The sequence below is a fragment of the Bombus bifarius genome, unplaced genomic scaffold (assembly GCF_011952205.1).
Source record: "Bombus bifarius isolate JDL3187 unplaced genomic scaffold, Bbif_JDL3187 scf7180000008045, whole genome shotgun sequence".
Taxonomy (NCBI): Eukaryota; Metazoa; Arthropoda; class Insecta; order Hymenoptera; family Apidae; genus Bombus; species Bombus bifarius.
In genome coordinates this window covers 370362-386776 of record NW_022884411.1, presented here as the reverse complement: position 1 = coordinate 386776, position 16415 = coordinate 370362, and the positions used below count along the sequence as shown (strand labels likewise).

Below are 16415 nucleotides of genomic sequence, written 5' to 3'. Positions count from 1 at the left end.
ATATTATTTACTTCCGTTAAGATGTAATAAAAAAGTATATTAAGTTTTAATTAATGGATGATTCATACTATGTGATATGTTCTCGTTAATGTAACGTCATGGAAAAGAATCGTTCTACGTCTACTGATCTTATTGACTTGAGCGAACACGTTATATTACGTTAAGTACGTCGGCGGTTACGTTAAGTACAGCACGAACTTATCTCTACAAATACTAGAGGATACAACAAAATTTCTATATTTTTTCAAGGTCAGTATTCCGACTCACGTGACGTAAAATCCTATATGTGTAAGATACACGGTCTATATCTATGCTTGACATTAACGGTGACGGAAGTTTATCTATATAAACATTACGAACTTCTTATTATTGACATTACATTACATTTGTAGTTCTTATATGAATGTAAGATGAATATTTAACAAGTTTTTTATATCCGAGGAATGTATATATTAAATACTTCGAAAATGTATCGTTATTTTCACAGGTAGTGACAAAATCGTACATTTCATCGAAACAAATTTAAAGAGTACATGAAAAAGAAGTCGAAAATACGAAATAAAATTTCTTCATACGACGATCGTTCGTTTCTGAGAAAATCTACTTTAAAAATTTGTTAAATACATTTGAACTTGGTTTGAACCGACTCGATACGAGGAAACAACCATCAGGAGAATATTCTACGTGCGAAAATCGATCAAAAATGTAAAATAATATTTTCCTGCTTAAGGCCTCGTTTTCAAGAAAATAAGATTTGAACATATTTAATTACGAATTGGCCTAATATAGGAAAACGAAGCATCTTATGAAAAAATTTTACTCTACCTTCTTGATTTTCACATGTAGTTTAAACTTCTGATCATCTACTCTTGTTCAGTCCAGAATTAGCCAAATTTAAGTATGCTTATCAAATTTTCAATCTCGATTTTCGCTTAAACAGAGCCACGGATGAAGAAACGTAACATTAAATTATTTTCTTGTTTATTTATGCAGAATCACTTCTTACCCGGTCGCACTACGATTTCTGTCCCACCCTGTATATAGTATACCCTGCAATAAATTTTTCACTTTAAAAACTCCAAGTATAGATCTGCCATCTTTTTGTTACGTCACAGCAGATTTATGTTAACTTTCTATGAATTTTAAATAACATATCGTTAATTATCAGAATAAAACACGAAAGAAATTACCTTCATTATTATGAAAAAGAACCATGGAAAACTAATATTGAAATATGTGTGTATTATGCTAGCGACTCTTCTGTGATTGGTAAGCACAGCCATCTTCAATTTAGATAGTTACAGGTTATCATGGCATGGCGAACACCTTCAGTTGAATCAGAGATGCGTGAGGAATTGTATGTGCGTTAGTGCTGTGATCGTTACAATATGTTATATTTTATTGCTAGTATGATCCTATTTACGTAAATTTTATTCTTGTTTTCCGATATAGTGCAAATTCACGTAATGTCGAAGTGTAAAATTTCCTCCGCGGAACGTAAATCCTCACAAAATCGTAAGTCAATTATGTATCTATTACGTTAGCAACGAATGTACACATTTACGATCGTTGTAACACCTGTATATATGTATGTGTTACTGAATTTTATTTTTTTTTTTAATTACTATTTCTCAGGTTGATATATTGTTAAACATTCTGGATTTTTAATTTTTTATGCGAATAAAAATGTATTTTTCTTGGTAATTGTAATGTACAAGAATACATTTTTACTATCTTATTTACTTGAATAGAATTTTATATATAGATTAATACCTTCGTATTATTATTATTTATCTAAAAAGCTATACATATAATTTGGAATTTATATATACATTCATTACGCTTTATATTTGAGGAATTCATTAATAAATCAAATCCATTAATACCACACTTCTAGTAATTTAATCAAACATTTAAAACATTTTTTATATTATTGCTTTTGTTTATTTCTTTGGGTGTTCGATTTGCAGTTGATCATTTTTTTTATATGCAAAATATATTTGCTCGTTAATACGTTGTTAACAGTATCATAGCATCCATAAATCATATTGTCGACTTTTAGATTATTATGAACAACAAATATTAATTGAGGAACAATTATCATTCACAAATCATTATAAGTAATAAGTGGAATTACGATAACATTCTATAATTTATATTATTGTCAAACAATACAATGCTTAAATGTAAATTTTGAAGATTTAAATAAAACTTGTTCATAAATTCCAACTATATAGCATGTCAATCTCTATGCAATTATAACTCACTGCTATTAGTATGCACAGCTACCATATACTCTATATCTGGAATATTCTCTAAAGAAACACTTAGTATTTTTAATCCAATGTTACTAAAAGGTTTGCGTGTTATATTTCAATGTTACCGACAGTTTCTTTCGTTCGTAAGCACGATTTTTTCCCCTTTGACAATAAAATGATTCCTTACTTCGTAACAAGTTACGAGTTAATTACAGATTTTGCAACTTTACCGCAAATTAAACGAAACTAGAAATCTGATACGAGTCTTATAAAGAGTCTTTGTACAATGTATTAAAATCCTGTCTCTAAGCCTATGTGTAATCTTTATTCGCGATTGCATGAGATTACATTTGGAGATTAACCCTTGACGAAAATTTGAGATACTGAAATGTAAGATGTTTGCTTCGATTTTTAATGGTTTTAGGCATTCTATTTTTTGGCTTTAATCATAACATTTTTCGCTATCGTTGTAGTATTTAAAATATAAGTGATATTTTATTGTATGTAAAGTGATATTTTAAATAACAAACGATTGATAACGATATTTTTGTCTAATTGAAAAACTTCATTCGAGTAAAATGCCAAATCAATTAACCTACAAATTCCAGATCAAATTTGAGATTTGAGATATATAATGATATAATATATAATAATGATATATATATAATATGCAATATACCGCAACATGTGCTGTATGCTTGAGTATTTTTGTACAGTTGTGGCAAATTCTTGTAGAAAATGCGGTTTTACTTGGAGTACATGTTTTCAAGACGTGGACGACGACAGCAATTCTAATAACTGGTCTTCCTAAACAAGTACCTAATTACTATTACATACAAAAATAGCATGATATAAATATATGATCTGTTCGATTTTATACAAAAGTTCCAAGCGTGGCTTGTCATCCCTGCAATATTCTACCTTTTAAACTGTTGTACGTCGATTAACTCGGTGTTCTGAAAGGTTACTTGTAATATTTCAAACTTCGCGTGCACTCTGTGACGTGTTATTGTCGTTAACCTTCACTATCTCAATGATGATTTTATTCGGCACTTGTTCGTATTGATTAAGTCCTTAGATGCAATGAGAAATTGAGATTAACAATAAGTGTAATATCTTATGAGTAGTAAATAGCTTTTAAAAAAGTTTTCATTGTTCAAATGTTATTAAATTGCGATGTTATGTCTTCGAAAATACAGTAGATACGATAAGAATCAAAGTTTATGCTTCGCGCGCTCAAGGCAATTAATTAAGTATTGTTCTTACTATTTATCATACGTTCCATCTATAATTGGTACTACATTTATGAATAGAATTCCTTGTAATATATACATAATTTCAATTATCTCGAAGTATAACAAAATAAAATTGTTTTAATAATTGAGAAATATTATATATCTTTTGCAAAACTGTTCATACCTTCTCAATTGATTGATGATATTTCATTTGACCATTGTATGTTTCTAAACGTAGCGAAGTGTGAATACATATCAATATAGTTTAATAGGATAGAATCCATTCAGTTTATAGCATACTAGAGTGGGACAATAGATTTTATGTGTGTTTCAGTTGATACGTTAAAAAGTTGTTAATTTATTTGTTCGTCGTTTAACAAGGTCATTGGACAGTAGTAATAAAAATGAAATTGACATATTAATTATTAATATTATATATTATTATTATCAAATTTGGTTATTTAATAAAAATAATAATAAACATTTAATCGGGCTATTGGATCATTTAATCTGTTTCAGAAAACACTTTCACCAAGTTATCTAATCATTAGAATAAAAAAATCGAGCAAAGCTTTGTATCCGGGAAGTGACCTCGAGGACCTGAGCATATATCCGAATACATTAAACTCTGCTCACCGAATACGGGACTACAACGAATACGTTTTTACGCGCATTCTTTGATATCCTAACATTAACGAGAAAATGGATCGAATCTACGTTGATGAAGAAACTGGTGAGAGTATTAGTCTTCCAGATTCCGACTGTGAGATTCGACGACTCGTTAGTTCGATAAATAATGCCGAGACGGGAGAACCGGAGATCAACATAGTTGGAATAGAAACTACTAAAAGTCGAAGAACACGCTTCCAGGTAATGATTATAAATGATTACCATAAAATACATGTTGAAATGGTAGAATTATGAAATCGTAATGAGTCTATGGATGTAAATTACATAATTTGATGCATTATGTAAATAATCGAAGGAAATTGTGAAAACCTGAAATTGAAATTTTTAATTATATTTTAAATGTTTCTTGCATGATACCGAGGATGTAATTAAGATTAATTAATAAAAATTCTCTAGATTCCGAAAGAAGTGAAGGAAACGTTGTCAATTAAGGATCGCACCTTTAAAAAAAATGGGAATCTAATGGATTTAGAGCCAGTTCCAGCTGGAGCAACGTTTGGTCAAGTAAACCCAGTTTGTTTGTTCTTCCTTGCTGTTCTATGTTTCTGCTGGTTCTTGCCTGTATTAATGTTCCTTGAGATGTCATTGCACATTTGGGCTCATCATAAAAATAAAACGTTAAAGGATGCCAACGTTTATTTCCGTTCTCCATTTCACGGAATATCGTCTGAATTTTGCGCACTATGCCAAAATGAAATGTGCATGAACCGTGTTGGAAAAATGCAGCAAATACGAATGCACAAGTTTTTGCGACAATGCAATTATATGAAAAGAGTGGTAACGTGAAATTTTTGAGTTAGAATACTGAAGAATATGGAACTTAAAAATGAAAAAAATGAAAAAAAAGCGAAAAACAAAACATTCCAGCCCGCCTTGACAAGAACATATCGTATTATATTTTTATGTTAAAGAGGTATCAAATTTATTTGCGATTTCTTTTCACTTAGATTTTATTGTCGTAAATTAATTGAATTTACTAACAAAAATACAAAAATTAAATATAACAACGGTGCAGGAACAAAGTTTTATATTGGAGATATGTATAGTATATACTGAAACTAATAATGTACCTATATAAATTTATAATTATTATTGTTACACGTTAAAATTACAACAATGATGGAAGGAAATAATTATCGCATTACCTTTTCTTTAAAAAAGTATTTAAAGTTTATTCTATAAATATAAAAAAAAATAAGTTACTCTTTTTAAGGCACGTTCGAGTAAATATTTTGTATACTATGATCTATATGAATTTTGTCATTTGTTATGGAAACAATAAAGCGTTATATAATCTTTAATCTTTTATGTTTTTTAAAATAAAATTCTCAATGTCAGGAGAACTTATAAATACATAACTCAAACCTCATACATTCAGGGACTATAGAGATAATAATATAAGATGTTTGTAACTTTTAACGTTATAAGAATAGCAGTTACAGTACAGTAACGTTCAAAAAGTCATTAAAAGTTTCTTGAATCTATAGTAGATTCTGGAAATAATCATCCTAACGTAAAGCTAAAATTTCTCTTGTCGCAATTTGACATAAAGCATTAAAATCAAATGAAATATGAGCCCTCCAGAAACGGCATTTATTCCATATATAAGCAGGGTAATTTGGACTTTGTATCCCATGAAAGATTCGTGCGACTGCACGTCCAGTGAAATTGTTGTCACGGTAACATACAATCAAATTTCGTACATCGCAGGCTACTTGCGCTTCATTTTCCATTACATTCTGAAAAAATACGAATTATGCATGTATTGAATTTTTATAAGATCTGTTATAAGATATGTAACTTAATTTAAAAATATAGGTGTTAAACATCATGAAAAGATTTATACTTGTTGTGTTAAATCGATATCTAATAGAACTTTTCCCTCGAAGTAATTGCGAATAACGTCTTTTAATTGATCAGACTTGTTAATCATTTCATCGTTCAATATAAGGCACTCTTCTACAGACGGTACACTAAACTTGTGTAGCATAACACTAATTGTCTCAAGTTGTTGTAAAGATGAAGTTTCTTGAGATTGAGCGCGGCTAACTAAAGCATCTAGTGCTTCATCTAGTTCCACTTCTGTCAAGTCTCCTGGGGCTTTTACCCTTAAACCAAGTTTATCATATCTTACTGAAATAGCTGATCGCTTCGGAACTCCATTGACTAAGCAAAAGATAAAAATATTAATCAAAGAAGTACAGAGAGTACCACAATATTACAGTGCATTAACATTTAATGTTATTTTTATACATAGGTTACAATTTATTGATTAAAACAAACCTGTTTTCCATTCTAAATTTTTAAGGTGACCTTTTACTACACCACTATCCCAACCAATAGCAGATGCAACATCCACAACCGGAAACTCAATAACGTTATCCTTTTCATGAGAAATACCGTTTTGTAAATCTAGTGCTATTGCCATTGCAAGTGGTGGTGACTGAAAAATTCATGAAAATCTTATATTAGATAAGTATAGTAGATTTCTGTGGAAATGTGTGTTACATATACTTACCGTTTGAGCAGCTTGCTTTAGCGCTTGAGGACCGTTATAACTTGAAACTCTAGCCCTGATATATACAGATGAAAGAACAGTAATAAATCTTCTAGGATGCAATTCGAGATAACACAAAAGTGTTGAAATCTTTTCCTCTGAAATATCTAAAGCCGCAACTGTATCGTCAATCGGAATAGCAACTTCATGACCAGGACACCTATGATCTCCTTTGTTTTCACGTAATTTTGCACATGAACACGGAAGAAAAACTTTTTGAAGTAATCGTCTGATTGTATGCCTGTCTATTCCATTTGCATAAATATGCCGTCGTAATTCTACTTTATCCTTATCTTCCTATAATGGGGAAAAATGTTTACATGATTACAAATCAGTCGCATAGTAAATTTGATTATAGAATAAATTTTAGCACCATTGGATTTAAAAATAAATGACAATGGGCTGGAAGTCCATCTCGACCAGCTCTCCCGACTTCTTGAATATATCCTTCGAAGGTGCCAGGCATGTTGTAATGTATAACAGCACGAATATCTGCCTTATTAAGACCCATACCAAAAGCTACAGTAGCAACAATGATCTTGACTTGTCCACCCATAAATGCTTTCTGAACAATTTTTCGGCGATGAGCCGATAAACCAGCATGGTATGCTTCCGCGATAAAAGATAGTTTGGTGTTTCGTTTCTCGAAATTATTTCCATCCTATTAAAAGGCAGAGTGTATCATAATACATTACTAACGATACTGCTAACGGTACTAAATCATTAAAATAACAATCAAAATACCTGTGAGAAAGCAATTCTTAGAAGACTCGCAATTCTTACACATTCATCTCGACGAGTACAATAAATAATAATTGAGCTACAATTTTTAAATCTTTCACTTAATAATAATTTGATTAAAGACTGATCTCTATTTTCATCTTTAGAAATTGTAAACAGCAGATTTCTAGGTATTGGAATATCAGAGATAACACCTGCCATTCCTTCTTCTATATCTAAATGGTTTACTATGCTTTCTGCAGTAGCTTTTGTTGCAGTAGCAGTAAGAGCTAGTACTGTTTTGACACCTAATTTTTCTTTAAGAACTCGACAAACCATAAGATAAGATGGACGAAAATTATGAGACCATTGTGAAATACAATGAGCTTCGTCTATACATGCAAAAGCAATTGGTGGAAGCTGCCTTAACAAAGCACCAAATCCAGTTGATTTTTCTCCAGCTACTACAGCTTCTGGAGAAATTAATAAAATATTCACTTTTCCTTGTTTCACCATTTCCATAACATTATCTTTTACTTTTTGCGTTTGATTAGTATGCAGACAAGCTGCGGATAAAAATGAAGGTACACCCGTTACTTGGTCATCCATTAAGGAGACCAGTGGTGATATCACTAAAGTGATACAATTGGAGTATTTAGAATAAAGATATGCAGGTAACTGATAACATAAAGACTTTCCAGAGCCAGTAGATAAAGTTACCAATGTCGATTGACCAGAAAGTATTCTCATTACAGCTTTTTCTTGTCCAGGTCTAAATGTTTCATGACCAAATTTTTGCAAGGTGTTGAAAACTTCAGATGGTGTTTCTGTAATTATAATATGTAATAAGTATAAAAATTAATTAATGAATTGAATTAGATCTTAAATTAATTACCTATGCACGACCGATCTTCTTTAAGTTTATATAGTGGCTGTACTGTACCAATTTCTGGTGGTAATAACTTTTGTATCAAATCTTCGGGAATTTTATAGCCACATAAAATATTCTAGAAATTTTATACAACATAAAATAATTATTATGAAGTTATATAAAGATTAAGAATATAGGAACATACTTCGTCTTCAATAGGTTCCCATAAATCATTATCGTCAGTCTTATCCTTCGTTTCATTTCCTGTCAATTCAGACTCTGTTTCAAGAGAGTATGATGGTTTCTCCGGTAAACGGTCAATTCTATTAGCATGTGCTGTAATTGCATTTTGACTGGCCATTTTCTGAGCTTCTTCTAAGGTTGGAAATTCTGAACATTCATCTATCTCGTTTAACGGAATTAAATCATCGCTTTTTGTATTTGGACAATACCTTGAAGAATGACCGATATTTCCACATTTAAAACAACTGGATGCACCTTTCTTTTCTACAAAATCAGCTACTACTAAATTACCCTCGCTAGATGCAAGTTCTTTCTTTTTCTCCTTCCATTGATTCTTCCTATATTTTGAAAAATTAAAATTCTTTTTACCACGCACAAATATTTTTTTCTTTAAATTTATCCTAACAAAGTTTTCATTTAATTTTCCATCTGCTACTTTCTTTTCCAATTTTTCTCTACTTGTTAATTGTCCCTTTAGTTTCATAGTTGTCCCCTTAGGTTCAAGAGAAGAACTTAAATCATCAGCTTTTGAAGAAATAGATTTAGCAAATTGTTCAATAAGATCTCCTTGGTTACTTTTGCACATTGCAAAACGCGGAACAGCTTCTAAGGTTTCTATTCCATATATTTCAGGTTTCTTATCTTCTGTACTTTCAAGATTCACATTAGAAATTTCTAAGACATCTTCTTCATCTTGTATACCCTTCTTCTTTCTATAAGACTTTCTTGTTGTAGGTGCTTGTTTTATCTTATTTGTTGATGTTGATCCTTTGGTGACTTTACTCTTTCTTGTTGTACTTGTTCTCTTTGTTTTTGATACTTTCTTTTTGCTTCTTTTCTCCTTTTCATCACTTTCATTGAAATCAGGATCTGAGTCATCGGATGAAACACATTTAACTTGTTTTCGAATTTTAGAACTTACTGATTTTTCTTTAGATGATTTTTCTACATTCTCTTCATTATGTGTGTTTGTATCTACAGTCTGTAGTACATCTGTTATTTTGTCCTTACATTTATCAATATTATTAGACAAATTTGTCTGAATATTTATATTATCATTTATACAATTTTTCCTAACTAAATCTATATTAGTTATAATTAAGTTGTTACATTTTTCTTCACAGAAAGTTGTCTTACTTGGTATTAGGCCATTTGTATAATTTTCATGACACATTTTTTTGATAGGATGATTTTCTTGATCGCTGAATCTTTTTTTGAAATTTCTAATGCGTTTGTTTCTATGTTCTTCTGAATCACTGTTACAAACAAAATCTTCTTCGTCCGATATCTGAAGAGTTTCTTGTGATTCAGACACAAGTGTTTCTTTGGATAAATGAATACTTGCGTCCAGTGATTCAGTTCCGGAATCGCTTGTTCCAGAAAGTCTTTGTAAATCAACTGCTGGGTAAACCAAGTTACTTTGTTTGGCACACCTGTCTAACCATCCAGGATTTAAATTTCTACTAACAGTATGTCCTTCGATTAATTGTTGTATTGTACCAATCGATTGAGTAGCAGGCTTAGACTCCATGTAAGTTACTTTCATAGACTTACCAAATATAGACTTTGTTTCTTCATTAATATCAAAACTATCTTTACTATTTAGTTCTATGTTTGTGTTTTTTTCCAATGTATTTGTACTAACGTCATTATGATTTTCAGATTTATTTTTTACTTTTGTAGCAGACAAGGATTTTCTAGGATTTCTTTTTATAAAGTTTGAACTAGTAAATTTATTTTGTGACAGTTGAAAAGAAGATGCTCTGGCTATAGTTAATGTTTGTTTCTTTTTGGGTATTTGCTCGTTACTTTTACTTAAATGATCACCCCATACACCTTTTACATTTTTATATTTATTTTCCTCTGCTGCCAAACTATTAACTGTATGCTGACTTTGACATTCTTTTGGATCTCTATCTTCATCATCTATTTTGCCTGTATTTTCTATACTTTTTAAACCTGTATTTCTTCCATTATTTTCATCTATGTTTTTTGCATCTTTTTTATCTTGTCCAGTTATAATTTCTAAAACTTGTTTCTCTTCATTCCTTAGAGGTTTATTATCATCTTTAATTTTTTCAGATGATGTACACGTTATAGTTTTAGTAACATTATCTTCTGCCTCATCAGAAAATGAGATATCTATAAGAGTTTCTTCTAAAGCACGTGTTTTTAACTTCCAATACATTTTATAAGATTCCTTGATTTTCATGTCAGCCTCTTTAATATCATCCTATAATAATAAAAATATATTTATATCATAGTAACATATAAAATTTTATTCTATTATAATTCATAATACTTGTGACATTTGTCACAATAGTAACTAAACATCTACATGATGTATGTCCATAAATGTACCCAAAGAAACATCAAATAGAAATGATAAAAACAAACGCTCGAATCTAATTGTGAAAGAAATCATATAACTCGTATAAAACCATATAAAATTGTAAAATCGTATAAAAAAATAGATATTATGTATGAAAGTAGGAACCTTATTCCTGAAAAACTTTAACTAAAAGCAATTATTTCAATGACAAAATAAAATAGAGGAATTATCATTAAAGCTTGGTAACGGGAAAATAATTGAAACTGAATTAATTTTATGTCACTACTTATAAAAATGAAGTGTAATACCTTATTCGGCTTACGTCCATGTTTCGCGGTAAAATGACTTTCCCATAATTTGACACGATTTTTATATTTTTGATATTGTGTTTTAAACACTGGGTCTGATAGTATCTCCATTTTTTCATAAACATTGAAAAAATTATAATTATTTATAAAACTATAGGTTGGCTTAAACAATTTCTGTAATATGAAATAATATCGCGAAAACAAGATAATTGTTCACAAAATGAGCACATGGCAAATGTAATTGGTGTAACTTGTTTACATTTTAATTCATTTTTATTAAAACGTTCATTTCACAAAGGTAAATATGTTACGATACTTAATCGAACAATTGGTCGAGAATAACGGTAATTCGTGATTCGTGACTGACAAAAAGACTATGGTACTGGTAGGTATTTAAATCAGACGAACTATTCGAAGAAGGAACGTGGATCTGATTGGTTATTTCTGGTAAAACCAATACACGCATAAAAATAAGCACGCATATTGGTCGAAAGTTTCGCATCTACAAATAAGATAATATATATATATATAATATTGGTTGACGGGGAGCGAAAGAGGGGAGTATTTCTCTTGCCGCCCCGCTGTCAATCTACTTATCTCTGACTTATTCTGTCAACATTTACTTGACGATGAAAGAAAAACGATTAATATTCTTTCGGAAAATTAATAAATATCTCTATTTTCATGACACAAACAGTGAAATACTTTACGATCTAATCAGATTAATATGTAGGAAAGCAAAAATGTCACGAATAAAATGTTCGTAATATTACAATCCGATTATAAAAGTTTATTGCAAAAAATTAACAAAAATATGCGACAAACGATACTCGACCAAGTGTTTTCATGATAAGTAGTGGATGAGCGCGTTATCATAGACCACAGGTGATCGCCAATTGCGGATCGACTGTTTTCCCGATAGGTGTCTAATCGAACGGTGTCGCCAGCTGACGGGAGTTTGTAGTATCAGTGTAAGGCAAGATGGCCGAGCGGTGGTCGTGGAATGTACGGCTGGAGAATTGGTGATCTCGGCGCGGATGGCTTAGTGATGGCCGAGTTCAACATCGACATCGGCAAGCTCCCAGAGGACGTACGGGAGAAACTTGCTGAGCTGGATCTCGAGTTATCCGAAGGTGAGTAGACGTAGCTTTTCTCGATGCGCCGCCGCTACGCAAACCCTTTCTCTGACTCACCCTGTGCATACGAGAGAAAGAATCCCCTAGTCCCCGTTGATAAAATCGATAATAGCCTTGCTGTTGCCATTTTACTCCCCCGTAACTACATACATTACCTTTCGAAATATCATCTTCCGCTCGAGCTACGCTTTTTCTCGGATCCTGTCAAACATTAATAATCGAAAGACGATTGGAATTCCTCGAAGCGAGTCTTCTACTTCAATCGCGATGGACACTCGAATCTCTATCGACCGCGCCTCATTCTATGTAACGTCCTTTACTTTTCGTTTTCGTTTTGGACAATCGATGACCGACATTACCCCTTTTTTTTATTTATTTTCATTTTTTGGCTCACAATCCAAACTTCTATTCTCCTAAACGCTGAAACGAATCTCCTGAAATCTGTTTATACACCGTTCGAAGCGTGCCTAGTTTAGTGTGGATTTCATCGGAACAGGATTCCACATCGCGAATATTCTTTTTCGTAAAAAGAAGGTATTAGAACGTAAATGAATAATCCTGGAGGAATTCATCGGCGTTTTAAAAGGATATCCTCGTTTTCGAAGAAATTCGGGGAACACGTCATTGACATTTTGCATGGCGCACGTATCAAAATCCGGATTCCTAGATATCTTAAAAATGTCTCGATGGTCCATCCACTTGTACGATTAAACGTTTCTAACCTCGATAAAAGCGGATGCCTCGTACGACGTTGAACGGTGATATTACAAGGAAAGCTGCGAGGATGCAACGTCCGGTCTTTTTTCTGCTATTTCATCTGGCAAGCAAACGCAATCCCGTAAGCTTATTTGTATCTAAAGTTCTGTCTTTCATAACAAGCTATCGACCGGTTTCTCGTATCATCCCCGAATACTTGACATTTTATCTGTCATTGTATTCGTCGCTTAATGAGCCATCTCTTGCTTCTCTTTTTACGATTTGGTCATTCGTATAAAATCAAACATTCGTTTCGCAAAACTCTTAGCCGAATTTTGACATTTTCCATGACCTTTTTATTCGTTCGAAAGCGTGGAATAAAGCGTACCGTTTCAGACAAAGATAGCGTGTTATCCATCACGCGGATGTATAGAAATTAGCGGGTCTACGAAGTCTACATTTATCTGAATCCAATGGGTGACAAATCATACTCGATCGATTCCTCTCGCTATCCATGATTTTCTATTCGTACGACAGAGGTTAACGTTCGATTTAATCAGGCATTGACTGAAATTTCGTAGGAATAAATAATATGACACGGTAGTTAGAGATCGAGGCCAGGCTAGCGGAATGTTTCGAAACGAACTGACGACTCCTTAATATATCTTTTATAAGTTGTTACGAGTGTATATATATGTGCGTATATACCTACTTACATGGCTATTCGTTGGGAAGCAGTTGATCACGGTTTGCACGGGTGTCTCGTGGCAGTGTCAGCGCGATTCGACGTTACAGGTGTGAAGTTTCGACCGTTTTGCGCTTCCCTTTGATCAACGACGGCCATCGGTTTGTTTGCGTTCGCAGTTAGAAAGATTTCGCGGCGTTCGTTGTGACTGGTCTTCTTTGCATCCCCTTTGCCAAACGAGCTGGTCACCCATTTACGATTTAAAGGGATCTTAGCCTCATGGCCGTTCACTTTCTCGCGCCGTGAATTTAGCCACTTCAGGTTGGAAAAATACAGGATACAAATACGCGCATGATTTCGCGTCAGTTTTTTAGCGTAATTCGCTGCAACGTACCGTGTTGAGGTTTAACGAAACGCGAGCCGATGTCGTGTTAAGGAATTGATCAACTGCGAGAGCCAGTGTATGACAGAACGTAGAATAAATTCGGTGGAGTAATTGATTGGTAGCTACGACAATCGAGCACTTTTCCTTACGACATCGAGATACGGGCATGGGTTATGATTTATATTCGACAAAGGCAAATTAAATATAGAGAATCATCGGTCGATACTTTTTCGATGGGAAACGGTCTCAGTCGTGGAATCCCGTCTATCTTATTCCGACGATATTCGGAACGTACGACTAGGGACGTATAATATCATTTATAACACGGTGTCCTCGTGTAGCAACGTGACGTCAACTGGATGGGTCACCGTCCATCTTCGCGAAGCTTTATTTGCATGTGAGGTAATTGCGCAGATTACCCGTTCGTGCGTATTTCAATTGAACACGACTATACGACCGTCTTGAGAGAAATCCTCGACACTATTAGTCCTGACCGTTTCATTTGTATGCTCGGTATGCGATTCAAAACGCGGACACGCGAGCGTTGGTCATTTCGGAAGTTGAATCTACCTTAGTCACCGATAATCCATAGTCTATTTAAGACTAGTACGATATAAAAGTTGAATCAATCGTCGGCCACGAGTCGATCGAGTTTATTTGGAAACGCGGTTGTTCGTGGTTTTTCGATCCTTCCTTTCGAAAAATCCTTTCGCGATGTATAGCAACGTAACGTAAATTAGAAATTGGTGAGCAATGTAATCGTAAGAGGTTTCGGTGAAGTTGGTGGTAGTCGCGTGTAACGAATTACGGCTCGTGGCTTATTCACACGGTTCCGTTTATCGTCCGAGCTTGCAGGCGTGTTCTCATTTCGCGTATTCGGTAGATTAGTATCGTTTAAATAGAAGGTATTTCGTTTCCAGAATCATGCGCTGCGCGTCGTTGGATTTCAACGTTTACGGTAGCGATTCAGCCTCGGTCGGTAGACTCGAGTTAAGCGTGACTTCTTGCTGCTATGATTAACGGCCACGTATACACCGGCGCAAGAAAGCGTCTAACGTGAAAGAAAAAATTGTCGCTATGTACTGGAGATAATATCGCGATGTCTGATCGTTTCCACGCGTCGAATTCCATGCAAATTAACGGTGGGACCACTCGAAGCACAGTAAAACACGTTCCACTCATAGTCTCCTTTTTTTTTGTTACAGCGCGTAGTATACGTAGCATAGCAGAGACGTTATTAGAGAACGTTGTTTCGCTTTGACCAAGAGCGGCGTTACTTCACCCGATAATTGCTCGATTGACGTAATCGCAATGGAAACTTCTTTGACAATAAAATCGCGAGCGCCTGATTTTCTGGTTTTCCTAAAGCGTTAACGTTCCTCCGTCTTGCTTCTTCCTTTTTCTACGCGTCTGTTCGTTTAGCACGATCTATCTCGATCGGCCCGTTTGTTGATCACGGCTCGATTCATTCAGGGGAAATTAATCGAGCCTGTAATCGACAGCGTTAATATAATGGATATGATGTAACGAGGCGTTGTTGGCTCATTTATTCCACGATAGGATTTCTGCATGAGTCATTAAAGCCGGCTCTAGTCGGCACGTACCCAGCACCTGTTATCTAGCGGTCGAACGATGCACGAATCGGGCTTACGCTCTTTCTAATTCCCGCTAATTGTTTTCTTCGTTCACCGCTTCGTTCGTCAGTGGAATATTTCAATCAGTTTCGTGATCAACGCGTATTTCTCTACCAGACGTAGATGATGCGAAATTGCCGAATGATTTTCTCCAGCTGTGCCAACTAGCGGAACTTTGGATCCTCTTTACATAGATGTAATGAACGACGTATAATGTTCCACTTAAACGATATAGCGGAAACTTTGGAAAATCACTCGATCCGTGAATACCTGATTCGATTAAACTAGCCCTTTAAACTAGACTTTAATTGCCGTAATTGTTTCCCAGCGGTTATTTGTAGGAGAATTTCGACTTTAATGATATTAAAGCGTCACGGGATCGTACGGGGTGTCGCCTTTAAGTTTACCTGGTTGAGTGCCTGCCTTATCGATAGAGCATCGTCTCTTAAAAAGAATCTTTTGAACGATGACCGTTTCGAGGGATATAATGTTTCACTAAAGCATCGTCCCTTTCTATTTATTTGGTTATGCCATCAGTAACGACAAGGATATCGCGTTGTAGTTAAACGAAACACTCTGTCTGGTTCTACCGACGATCGTTCCATAAATAGTAGATAGAAATTTTATCACTAGGAAATAGGGATTTATTTACCGAAGATCCGTGG

General features: G+C 33.8%; 3 protein-coding genes across 10 annotated transcripts in view; 2 read left to right on the top strand and 1 right to left on the bottom strand.

The window, feature by feature from the left end:
* Positions 1–1338: 1338 nt before the first annotated feature.
* LOC117207723 lies at positions 1339–5484 on the top strand. 2 transcript variants are annotated; one of them, XM_033448190.1, is made up of 5 exons: positions 1341–1357; positions 1453–1515; positions 2994–3073; positions 4013–4363; positions 4580–5484. In XM_033448190.1, exons 4-5 carry the CDS (start codon positions 4196–4198, stop codon positions 4967–4969), a joined length of 558 nt encoding a protein of 185 aa, XP_033304081.1. In that variant the 5' UTR covers positions 1341–1357; positions 1453–1515; positions 2994–3073; positions 4013–4195; the 3' UTR covers positions 4970–5484. The 2 variants fall into 2 exon arrangements, with proteins under 2 accessions (XP_033304080.1, XP_033304081.1); XM_033448189.1 differs by lacking the exon at positions 2994–3073 and having other exon boundaries at positions 1339–1357.
* LOC117207719 (ATP-dependent DNA helicase Q4) lies at positions 5116–15286 on the bottom strand. Of its 3 annotated transcripts, XM_033448179.1 has the most exons (10): positions 15200–15286; positions 13763–13958; positions 8537–10807; positions 8356–8467; positions 7485–8287; positions 7114–7401; positions 6702–7037; positions 6467–6626; positions 6030–6349; positions 5116–5922 (listed from the first exon to the last, which is right to left on the bottom strand). In XM_033448179.1, exons 3-10 carry the CDS (start codon positions 10784–10786, stop codon positions 5692–5694), a joined length of 4500 nt encoding a protein of 1499 aa, XP_033304070.1. In that variant the 5' UTR covers positions 10787–10807; positions 13763–13958; positions 15200–15286; the 3' UTR covers positions 5116–5691. The 3 variants fall into 3 exon arrangements, with proteins under 3 accessions (XP_033304070.1, XP_033304069.1, XP_033304068.1); XM_033448178.1 differs by lacking the exon at positions 15200–15286 and having other exon boundaries at positions 13763–14136; XM_033448177.1 differs by lacking the exons at positions 13763–13958; positions 15200–15286 and adding an exon at positions 11215–11728.
* Positions 12151–16415, top strand: part of LOC117207718 (disco-interacting protein 2) — a 41409-nt gene continuing 37144 nt past the window's right edge. For 2 of the 5 annotated variants that reach the window (XM_033448175.1, XM_033448171.1), the window contains exon 1: positions 12151–12347. In XM_033448175.1, coding sequence (XP_033304066.1) covers positions 12218–12347 — 130 coding nt within the window. In that variant the 5' untranslated portion in view covers positions 12151–12217. Of the gene's footprint in view, positions 12348–13785; positions 13842–16415 lie in introns of those variants that run through there. The other 3 variants (XM_033448173.1, XM_033448172.1, XM_033448174.1) reach the window with 2 other exon arrangements.

Excerpts from the sequence above, each read along its gene's own strand:
- LOC117207723 (XM_033448189.1), top strand. The coding sequence starts at position 4,196 with ATGGATCGAATCTACGTTGATGAAGAAACTGGTGAGAGTATTAGTCTT. Across the intron at positions 4,364-4,579 it reads GTCGAAGAACACGCTTCCAG|ATTCCGAAAGAAGTGAAGGA; the intron begins GTAATGATTATA and ends AAAATTCTCTAG.
- LOC117207719 (XM_033448177.1), bottom strand. The coding sequence starts at position 11,325 with ATGGAGATACTATCAGACCCAGTGTTTAAAACACAATATCAAAAATAT. Across the intron at positions 7,402-7,484 it reads TAAGAATTGCTTTCTCACAG|GATGGAAATAATTTCGAGAA; the intron begins GTATTTTGATTG and ends GCCTTTTAATAG. Across the intron at positions 6,350-6,466 it reads AAATTTAGAATGGAAAACAG|TCAATGGAGTTCCGAAGCGA; the intron begins GTTTGTTTTAAT and ends TCTTTTGCTTAG.